This window comes from Patagioenas fasciata, chromosome 8 (genome assembly GCF_037038585.1).
Source record: "Patagioenas fasciata isolate bPatFas1 chromosome 8, bPatFas1.hap1, whole genome shotgun sequence".
In the NCBI taxonomy this organism is placed as follows: domain Eukaryota; kingdom Metazoa; phylum Chordata; class Aves; order Columbiformes; family Columbidae; genus Patagioenas; species Patagioenas fasciata.
In genome coordinates this window covers 20,063,882-20,082,649 of record NC_092527.1, presented here as the reverse complement: position 1 = coordinate 20,082,649, position 18,768 = coordinate 20,063,882, and the positions used below count along the sequence as shown (strand labels likewise).

Sequence of the window (18,768 nt, the reverse complement as noted above, 5' to 3'; positions counted from 1 at the left end):
AGAATCAAATGCTGTGAAAGCTATCCCTTTTACAGAGTTGCTCATAACATTTTTAAACAAATTACTTTTAGTCAGATACATTTTATGACTGGTCTTGGCCCAAAGGGAAATCTTTGGAAAGTCTGAGCAAAATCAGTTCAGCAATGGAAAAACATACTTTTATATTGAAATATTTGCATAATTCAGAAACAGCTGAAGCTACAAACTTTAAACTTGGCTTGTTTTACAGCTTTAATAGAGGAAAGAAAAACAATCCAAATATAAAGAAAATCACTTTAGCATTTTTCAAGTTATGAATAGTGAAATCTGGCATGTTCAGGCGTGAACATAGAATTTTCCATTCTTTCCCCCCCCCAGTGTTTGCAAGACCACCTCTACTAAGGGCACATTTGTAATACCCTCATTTGTTAGAATATGGCAGCAAAAATGTAAAAATGTATTATTTTAAAGGATTCAAGCATTAAAGCCACCTTAGTTAGGGCTTTCTAACCACTTACATCTTCAGTTTGTGGGATACATTACTTGAGAATATTTCAGGAAATGCATTAGCAGTGCTGGCAAATGTGGTAGAATGAGAAACGTTCCCCTTAAAAATTTCCTAGCACACCTACCATGTAGTACATACTGAAATAGTTTTCTGAATTTCTACTTGTTATTATTGTTATTTAATCTGTTCCATAAATGAAACAGCATGTGCAATATAGCCAAATTAATATGTTGCAATAAAACTTGCAACATTACCAAATTTTAGAGCCTGCCTATCAAGCTTTGGATGTTGGGAGCAGTAGTAGGCATTTGCCTCTACCTGTTATCTGAAACAGAATTCTGAGCTAAATGCTATCAAGCTTTGAATGTTGGGAGCAGTAGTAGGCATTTGCCTCTACCTGTTATCTGAAACAGAATTCTGAGCTAAATGGATGTTGGTGTCACCCAGTGTAACGATTCTTTGTGTAATGTATGCACATGATCATAAATTAAAAGTTTATATGTTTGGATAGAACCAAAACGTGATCTCTGTGAAAATAACAAACCTATGGGTAGTAGGTTTTTAGGAATGATGAAGCTGCACTTACATTTAAGGATAAATTAGATCTTAAGTGTTTTAGAAGGAGAGTTTTTAAACCGTTTGTTTTAGAAGGCTTGTCAAAATTGTCGAAACTAGAGAGATTTTAACAGCCGTTCTTAAATCATAATGGCATGATGCTGTGTGCTTTTTGGGGGAATAAAAAGAACTGATGTTCAAGTGTACAAATTACTCTAAACAGAGGTCAGTAGGTTTTCTTTGTCAGGTTGTGCTGCAATCGTAGACCAACATGTTACCTTGTAAGCATATCTATAAAACATAGAAGTATTACTATTGACACTGCTGACATTTTATGGTGGGCCTGTTTGCACCTCATCTTTCTTTAAGTTACTGAGTATTGTGTGTTCTGCTCCAAGAAGCAAGAAGAGGTGTTATTCTTTTTCCTTACTTCTCACAGCTTTCATGCTTAGCCTTCAGGACTGGAAAACCTTGATTAGCTCTTTTTAGAAGACAGACTCCCTGTGTGTTTACACAAACAAAAGTAGTGTCTTGGACCTGGGGAAACAGAAGTTGGCTTATATTACAGTGTGCTCTCTTTTTCACAGTATTACACACTTTCACTCTTCCCTCTCCATTTATAGTCACAAATGGAAAGCAAAGTTTAAAAAACAAAAATGGATTTAGGAAAAAAGGAAATTTTAGTCTGCTAATGGCGTAACAAATGAGCCAGAAAGCCCAATAGAATTATTTTTAGTTTAGTTGTGACTTAAGAAACCACAAAACCTGAATTAATAATGAACATTTGTTGATAGGATTAATGAATAGCAAAGCTGATAATACCTTTTTGTAACTAAGACCATTCATACTTTCATGCTACATGGGAAAGAAGGTCTGAGAGCTGAAATACATGATTAAAACCTAAGTTCCTGAATACTGGTATCTTCACTGGACTTAAAAGTGTATCAACTATTTCAACTCAAAGAATGCATATACATATATGTAAATAGATATAGATGTATGTAATGTTTTTGTGTTTCAGTAATTTCATATTGATTTAAGAAAAGGATATATTTTCTATTTTACTGTGTTAGCATGCCATATTAGCCCAGAAATTGAGAGTGAAGCTGGGAAATCCCCTCTTCATGTGTAATCACTAGTAATGAGGAATTTTCAAGGCAAAACACTGCCTCTTGTTAAACCTAGCCTGAATTCCAGGTGCTACATTGAATTTACATTCAGGTGTTCTGAGAAAAAATTACCCCTTTAAGCTCTAAAAAATGCGTGGTTTTTGAAGGACAATAAATATGGGCCCCTATTTTGTTCCTGAGGACTAGACAGTATTTCCTCCTACACAAAAGAATTTCTCTATTTGTTTCTCAAATATGAATATGTAGATTTAGGAAGTCAGGTTTTGTGACATAGTTCTGAAATGAACTCTTGGAGCCATAACTGTTAATATGCCTCCATTCACTTATTAGGTGGTAGAAATTGACGCTGCAGGGGCAATATAGAATGACAGAGTGGGAGCAGGACTGAGTCAGACGAAAGGTCTGTCTAACCAGTTGTCCACAGCAGCGTACAGTAGTGGGTGCTTGTAAAAGAGCATGAAATCAGATTAAATCTATAGTGATACTTCCATGTTATGCTCCTCTAACTTCCAGCAATCTGCAGCACAGGAATTTCTGAACTAGAGATGTTGTCTTTGAGCCTAATAGCCCAAATAGGATTTTACCATACATAATCTTCTGTGATAATGAGCATCACAGACTCTGTGTTAGGTAAAGAAATACCTCCCCTTATTTGTTTGGGTTCCGCCACTTAGCAATGTTACTGGCTATCTCCTGCTGCTTGTGTTGCATGGCCAGTCCGTAACTATTCCATGTGCAATGTCTTGTTACTTTTTGTTTTGCAGAACTCTTGCTTATTTCCCCTCACTAGTCTTTTTTTTTTTTTTTCCAGACTCTTTTTCCAATTCTGTTTATTTGTTCTGACACCTTGGCCCACCCTTCATTACACCTTTTTTCAGGTCTGCTAAACACTTTGCGAATGAGAGACCAGAATGCTAAGTGTGTGAGAAGTTTACAAAGTGGTTTAATTCTGTTGTCTCCTTTGTTTTTTATTCCTCTCTTAATAATTCCTAACATTTTATTTGCTTTTCTGGCTGCCTCTGATGACATTTTCATAGAATTAACTGTTGTAACTTCAAATTTTCTTTATGGTGTGGTAATAGGTGGTTTAGAGCCCATCACTGTGTATTTAAAGCTATAATTGTTTTTGTATGTGTGCCTTTTTTACATTGATTTACAAAGAATTTTATAGTCTGTCAGTGTGAGACACTTTTGCAATTCTTCAACTCATCTTTTGGTTTTACTGTCCAAAGTGAGTCTACATGTATCACAAGAGGAAGGCACACAGTACACTGCAGAGTACACTGGTATGTATGGCCCGGAGGTGCTACCCATAACTGGTAGGCACAGTTAACATCAAGACTGGACTTAGAGGGATTTCAATAAGGCCACCTCTTAAACGACTTGAGGCCTGTCTTGCTTGACTCTGCAGAGCAAAGTTGAATGAATTTACAGTAAGACACCTATTCAGATGACATTAAATCCCAAATGGACACTCTTGTTCAGGAAACAAAGTACCTTAGTACACTATAGCTTTTTTGTTTTTGAGAAATGAGCCCTTCCCTGTGATATTATTCGTCAGTTAAAACATCCACATAGAATTAATTTATCATAAATTTCTGGTGCCTCCTGTATGCATGGTTGTAAACTTTAAAACTGGTACTATTTTACTGGTGACCTGAGTGAGTTGTGAGATGGTTCATACAGAAAAAAAATTAAATTGGCACAATGTTGTTTGTTCAAACCACAAAGCAACAGAACTACCTACTAGAAATCCTGAGAAGAAAGAATGGTAATCATTAAGTCTTATGGTTACCAAGGCAGGCCCCTGCTGTTCTGCACCACCATGGAAGGAATGAGGGTTCACCTTGTTCATTCTGTGGCTGTGTAATCCTCAGAGCAAGAGACACTGAGACTTGGATCCCTGGCAGTTTTACACTGAAATCAGAAATCACTGTCTCATCCTAGGATACAGATTTCCATCCCCTACTTTTCCCTCACCCTGTCAGCACTTCTCTATCAGCATGGGGAACCAGTTCAGCAATCTGCACAGACTGGCAGAAACTTGCTCTGGAAAGGTACTGGACTTTCTGAGCCGAGGTCCAGTTGAGTACCAGTGCCGGCATGGGAGGAGAAACTGCAGCATTTGCAGTAGGAGACCAGGATGAGGCTACATTATCTGCAAACTATCACGGCTGAAGTTGCTGTGGAACCTCACTCTGGTGTTTTATTTTGCTCTTCCGTCTAGCAACAAAGACTGTTGTTGCAAAGCTGGAAGGAAAGTTGTTCCAGGGTCAGCTGATAATATTATAGAATTATGTCTGCCAAACAAAGATCAAACAATAAGGGGACAGAGCCATGAAAATGCTGTCAGAAGGGGAACGATCTCTTTGATATCTCCTATGCTGAAAACCACCAATTTTATCATAGAACTATATTAAAAGAATGGCGAGGCAGTGGAATCAACCATTCAGTAATTGGGAAGCACTGGAACTAATGACAGCCTTCCAAATTTAATTTGTGCTTTTCATGTGTACATGTAATTGATGCAACTTTGTCAAGATTATCCTGTTTTCTGAAAATGACACCTACCCCTTGTCATGTACACCAAACATGAAATTCTGGTGACTTTTAGTTTTTCAGCAACTGTTTTTGCAGCTACAATGTTATGTCAGTCTAAGTATATCTTTTTGACTTTTGGAACAAACTGAAGAAAATCCGAAATGACAGTGTTCTGTTTCATATAAAATAATTATCCTATAAACTTTTCATTACATTTATGCTTTCAATTTAAAGTTCAGTATTGTCCTTTTCTATACTTGCATTCTCTGTTGCTGCAATATCCAGTATTGTACATTACCCATTTCTCCTTAAAAGAATACGCTCTAATGAGTTGAAATCTAAAACCCATGCTTTAAACGTTTACAGTGCATAGACTCTTCCCTTCCTGATACTTAGGTTCAAAACATACTAACAGGGTGGCTATTTTATGAAATTAATCACATAGTAATTTTTTAGCCAATAATTCTAAAATCTATTTTCTCTTTAACCTGATTTGGTGTAATTATTTTTTTCCTTGTAAGAACTTAAATACATGGCTTTTTCAGCAGGTTTCATAATAGATCAATAATTTGTTGGCTTAACTTTTTTTTTCCTTTGGAGATGTGGGAAGATCAATATCTGTAGTGCCCTAGGTCATGATCAATACTTTTAATAAAACTTACTCTTTTTTTCTTTTACTTTTTTTTTTCTTTGTACCTTTGTGGGATTTTGCTTTTATTAATGAGCTTTTCCTTTAGATTCAGACCATTAATGGTTTTCAGATAATGTCATACTGCCCAAGGTCAAGGCCAGTTTGAACTTATAACACTACTTATCAGTGATTAAATCTATTGGATGGGCTTAGATGTGTTAGAAGACGTAAGAGTTTGAAGGACTGCTTTCTAGAGGCTCAAAGTTAAAACAAAACAAAATCTCAACCTTTTGGGAGGGTAACACATTAAGGCTTTTTTTCGTTTCCTTCTTAAACAAGTAACGATTGTCTTATTCGTGGATCTCATATTGGTGTTAACATTGCAAGTAACTACTGTGGTCTTGACTGCTCTTCAATTAAAGGTATTCAATGGCCCATATTCAGTTTTATAATGGTGTATTGCTCATTTTGCAAAACCAGTTTTAAATAAGGTAACATCTTTTGTTCCTTGCTGAAATTCTGGATGGGAGGGTAGCAGCTTATCAAAGTATGTGTTATCAGCTGGCATGCTTGCAGAGGATGTGATATTATTGTCTCTGGGGCTCAACCCAGTGTCTTTTGAAATCAATGGAAAGATCTCATTAACTTCATTGGATATCGATTATGGCCATGGAGAACTTAAAACATTCATGAATATTAATGTTTTATACTGATCCATGTGTCTTTTGTGTGTTGTACCTTGTCTGCAATATCCAATTCAATTTTTGTAGTCTACCTAGAGGTTATACAAAAAGTGATCTTTATGTATGCGGAAAGATTTGATAACACATTTTACCTTAAGGTATCTTCTGTGTCTGTTACAAATGAGGTGCATAAAGAATTGGACTCTTTGACCACTGGCACCTAGGCAGAATATCTTCTGTAGAAAATGTTTTTTTATATTATTTTGGCAGTGCTAGCCTTTTTTTTTTTATTAGGCAGGAGTTCACTTCATAACAAATCATCACAGAAGAGTGTGAGCAGCAGAATCTCTACTCAGAAGGTGCCCTACAGACTCTGATAGCCCATCATCTTTAATTTAGAGATTTTATTTCCCATCTTGTGATTACAGTTGTACGAACATTGTAGAAAAGTTTAAATTGTAGCTATCCGTATCATGCTTTTGCCATAAATGATGGAACTTACATTTTCAAGCCTCTAATCTTCACCTGCTCAAATAGCCACTATAAAATAATTGCGCAGAATGGAAGGAGAGTAAAATGTGGGTATGTACCCTGGACAGAAGTTAACTGCAGGAACGGATCCTTTGATTAGAAGTTTCTCTGATGTAGCATCCAGTTGCAGGCAATAGAAGTTGTGGGAAAGAGGTGGGTGAATGGAAAACAAATCCTTAGCTCCAGGAGGGTCAGAGCAGAGATCCTGGCTAGTGGAAAAAGTAGACAAAGGGGAGGGTTGAATGGCTCCTGCTTCACTTGACTTTGGGAATTTAAGTTTCATTTTGTGTAAGATGACAAAATATTTAGAGTTAACATTGGGGACTGAGAAGGAGGGGAGGCGGAAGGTAATTGGAGTTCTCAAAAGTGGTTGATTGTCTAAAAGTGGAATTGTGAGATTTTATGATCAGTTTGCCTCTGTGACTTCCGCAGTAGGCTTTACAGATAAAGTAAAGTGGGAATGGTTGAAATGCCACATCTGAAAAATAGGCTGTGCATGTTACTTATATACCAATGGCCTGGCCCTGACGCACCTGAGCATGACATAGAATATAAAGTGGCAGTTTAGATATAAATCTCTGGATACCACGAAAATAATGTTTATGTAGTTGATCTTGTTTGAGTGAAAGTAGGCTCTGGCTTACTTTCATCATAGCTGTTTTCTTTGTTATGAATAACGAAGTCAGTAAAGTAAGCAGACCTGACTTCAAGTATATACAGACAGCAGATTTAGTGAATACAGTAAACATGAACTGTTCTTATGTTGTTAGGTTTTGGCTACACCCACTGAATGATATAATACTGATGTTTGTTTAAAAAGAATACATGGAGTAGTCTGAAAACAGATTTAAATTCCGGAGGTCTGCTTACGCTGATTTTGTTTGCTGTACTCTGCTACCCTGTGCCCCCCACCGCCCTCCTAATCCATCCTGATTCCTCTGCCTGCCCCAGCGATTAGCAGTCAAAACTAAATCAGAGAGGAGACTATGAAACCAAATATTTATGTGCCTTGTATTATAATCTGACACTGTGATATTGTACTGTGAACCCGAAAAAATGCCGGGCCATGAGTTGTGGCTAATAGCAGTTGATCATAAATGAAACTGCAGAACTCTACTCCAAATCGTTGCCTTTATAAATTTGATAATAAGTACATTTTGCGATAGCATATAAAAGTACAATAAGCTATGCATGCCCTCTCTTTCGTCTCCACCTGTCCAATTGCAGAATGCTGTTTGTACAGTATATTGTTGTTGCTGACAAGTGAGTAAGAATTTTTAGGAGCAGTTGGCTGTCAAATGATGGCAAATTTAAAGGTTATGCAAATTGTGCCAGTACAGCCCAGCTTGTTTCAGACCTCTTTTCTCTATTATCATATCAATTGAGTCAGCTCATAGTAGACAAAGCAAGGTTATGGGAACCACCTAGAGCATCATGCACCATTAAACATCAATGCAGCATACATGAACATCTGCAACAGCGATCTTATTAACAGAGGGTATAACGGAAGGCAATAAACAGCTTTCTCAGTCACTTAATTGTAAAAAATTTAATAACCTAATACTTGCATTATTTATCAACATCAAGTTGGTCAAAAATTATGCAATTGTAGTGGATTAGATTACCTATTGCACACTGTAAATTACTACAAAAATATGGAAATCCATTTGTGAGCAGTTAAACACTGTAGTTAGTAGAGTGCTAAAAGTGCAGTTTTCTTTTAATCTCTGGTACACCGTGGAATGTAGGTACTGACATTTTTACATTTGACTAAAATCAAATATAGAAGACCTAAAGAGTGGGTTTTTTTATTTCCTGCTAAACTAAGCAACTTAAACATTTCAAAAATCAAGGGACAGTTACTGTGAAAGGTAGAATATAGAAACTATAAAGTGGTCTTCCTGTGTGCAACCAAAACATTTGTTTGGAGGAACAAAGCACAAAGCATGTTAGATTTCATACTGGGATATGTATTTTGTGTTGGCTTCTGGGGTAGTCACTGCACTGGTCTGGAAGATGAGAGCATGTGAAGCTGTAATCTCAAATGGCTTAGAGAAACAGATACAGAAATTAAAATATGTTAGAAATTGATGAGAAACAAGGTTTGGTTCCTCAAGACCAAGGCAAACTGGTAGCGTTGGAGCACACACTGTGCTGGAATCGGAGAAATTTGTGGGGAGTGACAGCCCTCCTCTCCTAGGAGACAAGGGGAACGGTAGATTCCCTGGTTTTGGTTAGCAGAGCTGGAGGCCAACTCAGGAAAGGTTAGAGCTACAGGAGGAAAGCACCATTCTTCCAGTTTCAGCTTGGACGTGCAAAATGTACAGGCATTTAAGAAAAAAAAATCTGAGGAAGGAAATAAGAGACTGGATGAGTAAAACAGTACAGGCTCAAAGGTCAGATTTGACAAGTGCATTCAACAGAAAAACCTGCTCCAAACGTTGGTCTGCTCCCAAGCGGCTTTGTCTCTTCTGCCGCCCTCTGCTCCCACCTCTGCTGCCACGGAGGAGCAGCTATTTGATCAGATTTGTATTTATATGGAAAAAGAATGAAGCCTTCTGAGTTTTTGGTGGCATAAAATCCAAATTGTACTAGGATCCTTGGCTACAGTCAGCCTCTGGGTCACCAGTAGACACCTTAGTCATTTCTGCAATCAGAAGGAATCAACAGGCAACAGAGAAGAAAGGGGGGAAAGAAGGTGAATGAGAAGACAGTAAACAGCAAAGATTAGTAGAACTTGATATAGTTTAAATTTGGCAAGTTGAGTGTTACGGAAGTTAATTTTATTTCCATAAGAAAAGGAAAATTTTTATTAAAGAATGTTAAATTGAATGTCTTGATTTTATTTTTTTTTTTTCAATCTGGGTTGATTTGCTCTGGGAGAAAATGGCAAAAAAAAACAGGTAGTATGTCTAAAAAACCATTAAGTATATGTTTTATACCGAAATGATTTCAAAAAGAACAAGTAACAAGCATTTTCCTTTTTTTTTTAATTCACATTTTTAAGTTACAGTTCCAATGATCTCACCTGACCAGAGTTTTTTCCTGTATGTCTATCTGTTTTTTTAAAGCAGTATCTGCTTCTTGCCTTTCCTCATAACTTTTCATAACTTAATTATTAATATATCAAGAGAGTGTCCACATTTTATTTAAACATATCTATTTACTTGCTTACCCACTTTGCTTTTCAGATTGGAAACTCTTCAGAGCAGGAACCTTTTCTTCTTATTTTTTTTTGTCTAATACAAATCTTGTTAGTCACCTTGACCACAGGAGAATACAAATGAGGTTTAAAAGATCACAAGTTGGACTTGACTATACGTGCCAACTAAAGTTTGATTAATTTTGAAAAGTTTTATTGCTTCTAAAAAGATCAATGTGTTGGTTTAGTTTTTAGGTTGAAATAACTTAAAACTGAATGATTTAGCAATTTAATAGTACAGAAATAAAACTTTAAAGAAAAGTAACTGAGAGTGACAGGCAATGGTAGGAGTTTGACAAGGTTCTGCAGAGATAGAGGCTGGAAATTTTTAATTTGTCTGCATTGGGCTTTACCTTAAATGACAGTGCATGCACTGTAAAACCTGTTGTGTTACCTTTATGAACGCGTGTGTGCTACTGCCGTGCTTTAAAGAGCTTGTTACAAAAACATACAATTCAAGAGCTCTTGCCAGAAACTGTTTGTCAAAACTGCTGTTATAATAACTGAATCCAAATTAATTTAATTCACTATGTAGTCAATAATTTTGTAAATTCAGGGTTGCATAATTTACATTAAAATGTATGTGACATTATTTTAAAAGGTCGTAGATTGACTGTGCCACTTACAGCAATGGCTAGGTAATACTTTTAAACTTCTTAAGTCATACTACAGAGATCATAGTTTGGGATATTTAATGATCTAAGAAATTACCTGCAACTAATATAGGAGAAAAAAAAGTCTTCATTTTGGGCCAAATTCTCTTTCTGGACTGGCATAACACCTGAAGAATTCCATTGAAAACAGTGGAGTTGCTTTGGTTTTTAACTGGCATTCTAGAAGCAGAATATTTTTCCATTGAGATAAGAACAAATTTCAACCTCCAATGCAGTGGCGTCTTCTAATAGGTTTAAAATCTGCAAAAGCCTGAGAAAATTCGTTTAGCAAGCATGTGTCATTCTTCATAAATAAATAAGAGATGTGGAGGGACCTTAATTAAAGGCAACACAGAATTTACGAATACAGCATGAGAAGAAAAAAAAAAAAGAATTGTAAAAGTTCTGGAGCTGAGCTCAGAGTTCAAAGGATGACAAATCAAAATATCTAGAGGTAATTTGAATCTTTAAAGGTAATGCTGTAGAATTTCAAGAATATCCAACTAGTATCCAATTAATTGATTTTTAAAGAAGAAATATAGATATACATTAACTTATTTTTAGTAATGTTTCTAGGGAAGTCTGTCTCTTTCATTCTGATGGACTGATTGTATTTATGAAAACAAATATAAATTCTCCCAGAAGAAAAAGATCCTTCAAAACTGCTCCGTAGTGACCTAATGCTCACGCCTTCTCTTTTCAGGCTTACTGATGCTCAAGTAAAATAGAAGTGCCTTGGGCCCATTTCTGCCTCCACTGACAACCCATGCTTCTCAGATTATCATGTAGCATAAACAAAGCTGTCATGTAGCATGGCATTTATTTAAATGATGTGATTTCTGTGTTCACCACTCCGAAACTGAGGTATAGCTAAGAAAGCTTGCAAGTTTTGACAGGTGTGTTTGCCCCACTAAGGCAATATGCTTAATGTATAAAAAATGTGAGGCATAATACAGTTTTTGTCTTGCTCAAAATCAAATTATAAAGTGTTTTTCTCTCTTTTTTTTTTTTTTAACCAATGCCCTGCTAAGCTTTTGGGTAGGAATTGTTTTGACCTAATTATAGGTCAATATTTGTGAGAAAATTCTCCCATATGACAGTGTTTTGATGGTCCAGCTATGCAGTGGTTTAAAATATGTCTGTAGAATGCCATGAAGTGGAGTACATGCATTCTTTCTAGCGTGTGCATTGGTGCAAACAGTAAGTGAAGTGCACGATCTACTTTCTGAGCTGAAAAATGCTTCATTTTTGCAGTTTCCATCAGCCAAGGTTCAGAAGGTTGAAGAGTATGTTTGAGCTAGAACATGTGTGTTGGTGTAACTTGGACACACATATATGATATATTCTTTACATTAGGCATTGAAATCCCAAGTGAGATAAATTGTGTTTTTTCAATTCTTGAGCCTACCTATTTACAGATAGAAATAGATTAGTTTGTATTTCCCATTCCCACATACAACTCAAAAAGTAATAGATTGGAGGGCCGCTTGGCTTGGTTCTTTACATGTGAGGGTCAAATATGAGACACAGTGGCCAAACCAATACATGTAGGATTTACAGTGCAGGAAGAGATATTTATATTTGTTAATATCCAAGGCAAGATCTGGTTTTGTGCCTGTGTCCCTGTGCTTTCAGTGGTAACCACAGTAGAGCACACCACAGTAGAGCATGCTCTCAACAGAATCTAGGATCATACCATTCACGTTTCCTTTATTGTAACCCATCTCTTCTGTTTTCAGGACTGATTTTGGTCTGAGCTCTTAATATTGATTCCAAGACCGTCATTGTGTTGAACCAGTGAAACAGCTGCAAAAGTTTTGAACTTTTTGTAATTTTGGTGCCTATGACTTCACACCCCTTGCCTTGCCTGAGCCCTCAACCCCTTTCCTGGCACGAACAGAGATCACAGGAAAAGGATTTAGCTCTGAACACTACCTTATGTCTTCAGCAACCCCGCCGAGTTAGAGGAGTGCATTTTGTGGCAGTTCAGTGGACGCAGTTTCAGCTCCCTCTGAAATCTGTGCCTAGCGGGCAAATGGCAATACTCTTGTGTGCTCGGAAAGGCTTTTTCAACAGAGTTCATTGCCATTCTAAACCTTAAACATTGTGACACATGCCAGAAAAATTCAGCGGCATGTTCTTAAGGGCAGTTTTTCTATATATTTATACATATATATACATAATGTTATATTTGCACTAAACTGAAGTGAAGCTAGTATTTTCTGTTGACCTTTTGCTTCCCTATCTTTTACACACAGTCCTAGTGTTTTGTTTACTTGTGCAAACAAATAATTATTTCATATGAGAAGTAAAGTTGAGCTTCAACTTGTGGCTCTGGCAATGGTGATATAGAAAATACTGATGTTTAAGTGGCTTCCACACCTATAAAGTAAACAAAACACATCTGGGCCTGTAAAAGCTATTCATGAGTCATTAGTTGATGCTGTTAGGTTTTTTTTACAATTGTTGTTAACTAGATACAGAGTTCTGAGTCTGATCTCATGCTGGTATAAATCAAGAGCTATTTCAAAGAAGTGGTGTTGAGTTGACAGGAGTGCAGACAGAATCATATGTAGATTCGGAGGATGTACACTGGGTAGAAAATTAGCGCTTAATTTTACATCATTGCTAATAGCTGATGTGTATGAGTGTACAAGTTCCTCTGGAGCAACCTTCTTTCCTCTATTAACTCTAATCCTATGACTCACACTGTAGTTAAATGCTATGAATATTACTTCTGAATAAAAATGCTCTTGACCAGATAATGGGGTGCTGTGTATGTCTGAGGAAAGCTATAAAGGGAAGACAAGTCCAACTGAACATCTTTGGATTAACTTTACCTGCTAGGAGAGAAGGAAAATGGGGTCTGCACATTGTCATTTTCCCTACAGATATCTATAGGATCATTAATAAAGCCACAGAAGATTCAAAGTCTTTGGAATCATATTTCTTCTCTTTATCTACTGAAAATTAACTAGTTCAATGTGAGGGACAGTTCTTTACATCCTGGCCAACACAGCTATAAGGACTTTTGCTTAGCAAGCTGCAAGGAGAATTTTAGCCTAATTGTACTATTTGGGTCTTTTATTATGTAAATAAGTTAGTATTTGTAATTAATCGTATCATACCATAGACATAAACGCATTATAAATGACAACTACTCTATACCTTGTTTGGTGTAACGTTGGTTTTTTATAGCAATAAAGACTTAACTTCTATATTACTAGTTATAAGTTTTCTTGGCTACATATTGAGTTCATTAGAATACAGTATCTTTTTTTGTGTATTATTAAAATATTTGATTAGAAAGATCCTAAAGCATGTGGCTGACTTGCATCTCACTTGTTATACTATTTAACGCCAGTGACTTGCACGGGTGAATTCCTTATTTTTCTGAAAAGCCCTACATGGCTACAGCACTGGGACAAGCAGCACACAGAACTAGACGGCGGAGAAAGGAGATGTTGGCATGCAAAGCCAGGCAAACTGAACATGCACACAGAAAGTGCCAGGGGGCCTGGAGTGTTCATCCAGTACAGCTATCTCAAAGTCCCAGCCTGAAAATGCAGGATCTCATGCTGTTTGCTTAGCAATGACAGGTTGAATCTACACTGCTGGGTTTGAAATATGGCATCGCTGTAAGTCTGAAGGATTTCTAACCGGAGGTTCAGCACACAGTGCCCTGCCCCACCTTGCCGTGTAACTTTGGACAGTGCTGCGCTGATATGGTGGGAGAGTTGCGGTATCAATTTGATTTACATTATCAAGTGTGGTATCTTTGTGTGAAACACAGCAACAACAGTATTTTTACTGGAGAAAATGCAGGAGAAAATGTTGTTATGATTTTTAAAGATGCTTTAATATGCTGAAAAAGGTACAGAGACCTAGACCCTGTAGGCTTCTGGGTTCTACCTTCTGGAGAGGAAAGAGCTCAGAACCATCCTGACTGACATGGACTCGTGCAAATATTTTTCTCGTTAATTGCTACCTTATAGCCGCCCAGAGACATTTATAGGATTTGAGTTCAGGTTTCTATATTCTGTTAAGTTCTTCCTGTCTCTTTTTTTTTTTTTTTCCTCGCTTTCTTTTTATCTGTTTTTGGCCCCTGATCTAAAGTTTTCTTTACAGAGGGTGGAGGTGGGGAGGAGGTCGGACAGAATTCTGTTTCACAGTTGTTCGTTTTTTACAAGTTAAAGCTCACTAAAGAAACATGAATGTGTCTCCATCTTGTAAGCATCTGTACTACCACTACCAGCCCACGGATCAAAGCTTATTTGAGGAAATAGCTAGACGGTTTTGTGTATATTTTAGGGCTCCCTTCTTCCTTTTATTTTATTTTAATATAAAATTAAGGACACTCCAACATGTTGCCCATAAGAGTTCTGTTACAGGTAATTAAATGTAAGTTTACACATTTAATCTACTTTTAAGAGCAAGAGAGACTGGTAAATGACCCAGTTAAGGAAAGTACTCAGCCTAATTGGATGTAATGATTGCTTGCTGGTGTTTATTACTGTACTAAGAGTAGACGTGTAGTCTGTGATTCTAATTTGGTTTAAAGACAGACCTGTAGTATTCGCAGCTATCATCAGAGTTCGATTGTTTCCACTTGTGTTCATTTGGGAGCTTAAATGTATTAGAATGAAAAGAGTACTGTTTTTTCAGTTAATATTCCTCTCCAATTATTATCTCTCCAGATTGTCTTACATACAAAAATATCTTGAGCTAGATATGCTAGTGCATGTTTTTGCCTAAGGAAAATAAAGATAATTTCACATCTTTATGTACCTACTGCGACAAATTAACAATAACTAAATTTACCAATGAGCTGATTCCTTCTGACTTATCTGTGAATGTGTCTTCAGCCTATGAAATCACCACATTAATGTTTGGTCTTGATTATTTCTATATCACTCTAAAACAGGTGAGATCCTCACCAATGTAAAATCCTTGAGACAGCTGAAGCACAGTCCCAAAATTTTACATTTCATTAATGCTTGTTACTAAAACTTCCCTAATTATAGACACTTTGTTGCAATTTACACTCACAATTCTAGGCTTCCAGGAAATCATATCCAAGTGGAATGTGTTGTTTCCCAGGGTGTTTACTGTCAAAAATATTTGTTGCTTAAAAATAGAACACTGGATTTCATGCCCAGAGGAGCAACACTTAGATTTCAAAACACTTATGTAATTATTCTTTATTTCATAAGCTCTCAGAATAATAAATGAAATCAGAACTGACTTTGAAAAGCAAGGCCACTGATGACCAGTGCACTTAGCTAAGGTGTCTCTGTGTTCGATATGATGGATTTGGAAGTTCTATAACATAATAGATCACACACAAAATCAAGTTAAAGCAACATCGAAGTCACAAAAGCAAGGATATTCAGAATGGAGACTTCTGCTTCATCTTAATTCACCCTGTTGTGCCTAGTTGGTACAAAACAGAGATATTAGCTATTTTTATTACACAGACATAGCAAGGTAATTTAATGGCAGCTTTAATTCTGACTTCATTTATTGTGAAGGAAAGAAGAAAACCACCTCGATATTATTGTTAACTACAGTTTAGTTGACTTTACTATGCTTGTAGAAGGTCTCCTAAGATTAAAGAAGGATAATTTCCCTATTGGATGGGTGCAGATGGTAATATCCTTATAATGTAGTATGTGCTCCAAAGGCATGCCGGCTCCTTCTGAATCCTCAGTTCTTCAAAATATGAGATTATCGCTCCTCTTGAAAATACATAAAATTATAGAAACAGAAAGTATGACCCAGGTAGAGATGGACAAACTGTGATCAGAGAAGCAAGGATTGTTCTCCTACCAGCCAAATTCCTTTACGTGTTTGTGCTTTTAGACTAATTCAGTTACTTGCATTTACATCTAATGCAGAAAGAACAGAATAAGAGCTCATAGTGCAATACTTACCTGCAAGTACTAGAGGGAGCTGAGGGAAGGAGTCAAGGCAGAGGAAAAGAAAGGAGAAAGGTGTTGGTGAGAACTTTGATTTGTGTGTGTTTGCTTGAACAGAGTCTTACTTTATGCCAAGCCCCATTTACAGCATTCAAAATATGTCTGTGCCCGAACACATACATTTGTATGCATGCGCAAGTGTCTAGTCTGTATTTAACGCAGAACATCTGTGTGTGCCCATGCACACTTGGGAAGAAAGCAGGTTAGTTTATTACAATGTGTCTTCAACAGAGTTATCACTTTGTTCATTGTTTTAGTATTATCCAGAGCAAATTGTATATATCTTCTTATGAAATGGATGAATACACTCTGCTCGTCTGGCAGAGTTTAATGTAAGACCTCTCTTTCGTGATTTCCAATTCAAATGAATCCTGTTAGAATTACTAAAAAGCATTTCTCTTGAAGACTATCTTAAGAGCACAACACAGCATTGAAGCATGTATCCAAATAGCTTTCTTAACAGGATAGAGAACAGGATGCACTGAGAACTGACTGAAACCTGGTTTTTAATTGGAATATTCATCTTATGTTTTTCATTACCCTTTTCGCTTTGCCTCTCATGGATGGTTGTTGCTAATGCTCCCCTCCCCTCTCCTCCCCTCCTGGTGGGCCAGCCAACAGTTCCCTCTGGAGGCAGCATCATTATATCTGCCTGGTTCACTTAGGAGCAGATGGTGAAGAGCAGTAGAGCTGATACACTGCATTTCACAGAAACCAGGATCCTTCTGGTACCTCTGCAGCATACACAGACTTGCCTGATTTGAGACTGTGAATTCTTTATATGCCTCCCAAACGAGGTTTCCTTGTTTGCTACTGTGTGCACCAGTGTAAGAGTGATTTTTATGATCTGATCTGTTGCTGGACAGTAAAGAAACGACCCATCTCCAGCTTTCAGCTACTAGAGGGTCTTTTTCCCATTTTATTTCTATTTTTACCAAAAATGAAAAGAAAACAACTCTGATGGTTTTCATTTTCACTGATTGACAGGCTTTTCTTCCCCCTCCCCTTTTTTTAATTCCTGCTGTCTGCCAAAGGACAATCTGTTTGCTCTGAGACAGTTTAATGCATACTGACTACCAGAGGCAGAACTTCCATTGGCTCTGTTACAGAGGTAATTTACACTTTAACAAGGTATTGTGACAAGGTGGTAATTATATTTTTATCACATCATTATGACATTACCACCTGGAAAGCCATAGCTGATTAATTAGTGGCATATATTAAATTTATAACCCTAGAACTCTAAAGCTATCATACCTAAGTGGCGTAATTATGTTGAACTGTGGTGTGGCAGTGAATTGGAGGTGAAGATGCTGAGTATCCACCTATCGCAATAGGTTTAACGAGTGCCAGTAGAGGGCAGGGAGCTGCAGAGAAGGAAATATTAAAAAAAATAATACTAAGGATGAGGGTGAAGTCATTGAAGTCTTGAAACCAAATCTAGTCAGATGGTAAGTTGCAAGGCTTATTATATATATGTGCTTTTTTAAAAGATGGAATTTGAGAGCACTTTAACACTAGTTCTTGCTTTTTATTTCACAGCTTTATTTTTGTTAGTTCACATGCGTTTTGTTTTTTACAATGCAATAGTTTCTGTTGAACCTCTGGAGGCTTATCCTGGCCATTCTGGAGACTGCGTCACCTTTCTGCAACTAATAAGAAGCACTGGTTTTGGAAGGATGGATTTTCTTAGTCTCGTCCATATGTCCAAGTGTTTTTGTGTTCCTCATGATTTACTTTTTTTTCTCTTGCCCTCAATATTAGGAGAAAAAGAAAACAAATGAGGCTGGAAGTAATTAATGAAAATGTCCACAACAAATAGCTTGATCAAATGTGTTCCAATATCCCTATGCAGTAAATGCAGACATAATTACGAAACAGATCTGTTTTTATGCAGATTACCATGTTAAAGGTCAGAGCTCTGGTTTTTAGTTGTTTTGATTTTCAGTGTTTGTTGTGCTTTTCAAAGTCATATTTCAAGGTAACCCATATTTTGTTCTCCCCTTCCACTATAGAAAATGAAGTGACTACTTTCCCTGTGTTGGTGAGTGACCAGAGTGAAATTGTGGATACCAATGGAGCTGGAGATGCATTTGTTGGAGGTATTTCTTACTACTTTCTCTTGTTTGGAGATTATCCTATTATTCTCTCTGTATAAAATCTACCATTTTTCCTTTCAGCTGTCCTTCAGAATGAGCTTCATTCTTTTAGAGCCTTTCTCTGCATCCTGAAGTTATATGATTTAATTAAGTTCTGCTTTTCAAATGGAAAGTGTGTTCTATTACTTTAAAAATAATGTGCCATTATGCTGTACTCTGGTTGTTTTCATGAGATTAATTGTATCTGTCAGACTGTTGCATAAACAAGCTGCATCAAG

General features: G+C 36.9%; 1 protein-coding gene across 3 annotated transcripts in view; it reads left to right on the top strand.

Annotated features, from left to right (window-relative positions):
• The window catches only part of ADK (adenosine kinase), a 287,218-nt gene that overhangs the window by 249,761 nt on the left and 18,689 nt on the right, over positions 1 to 18,768 (top strand). For all 3 annotated transcript variants that reach the window (XM_065842920.2, XM_071811816.1, XM_065842921.2), the window contains one exon: positions 18,407 to 18,493. In XM_065842920.2, the coding sequence (XP_065698992.1) occupies positions 18,407 to 18,493 (87 nt within the window). The remainder of the gene's footprint in view (positions 1 to 18,406; positions 18,494 to 18,768) is intronic.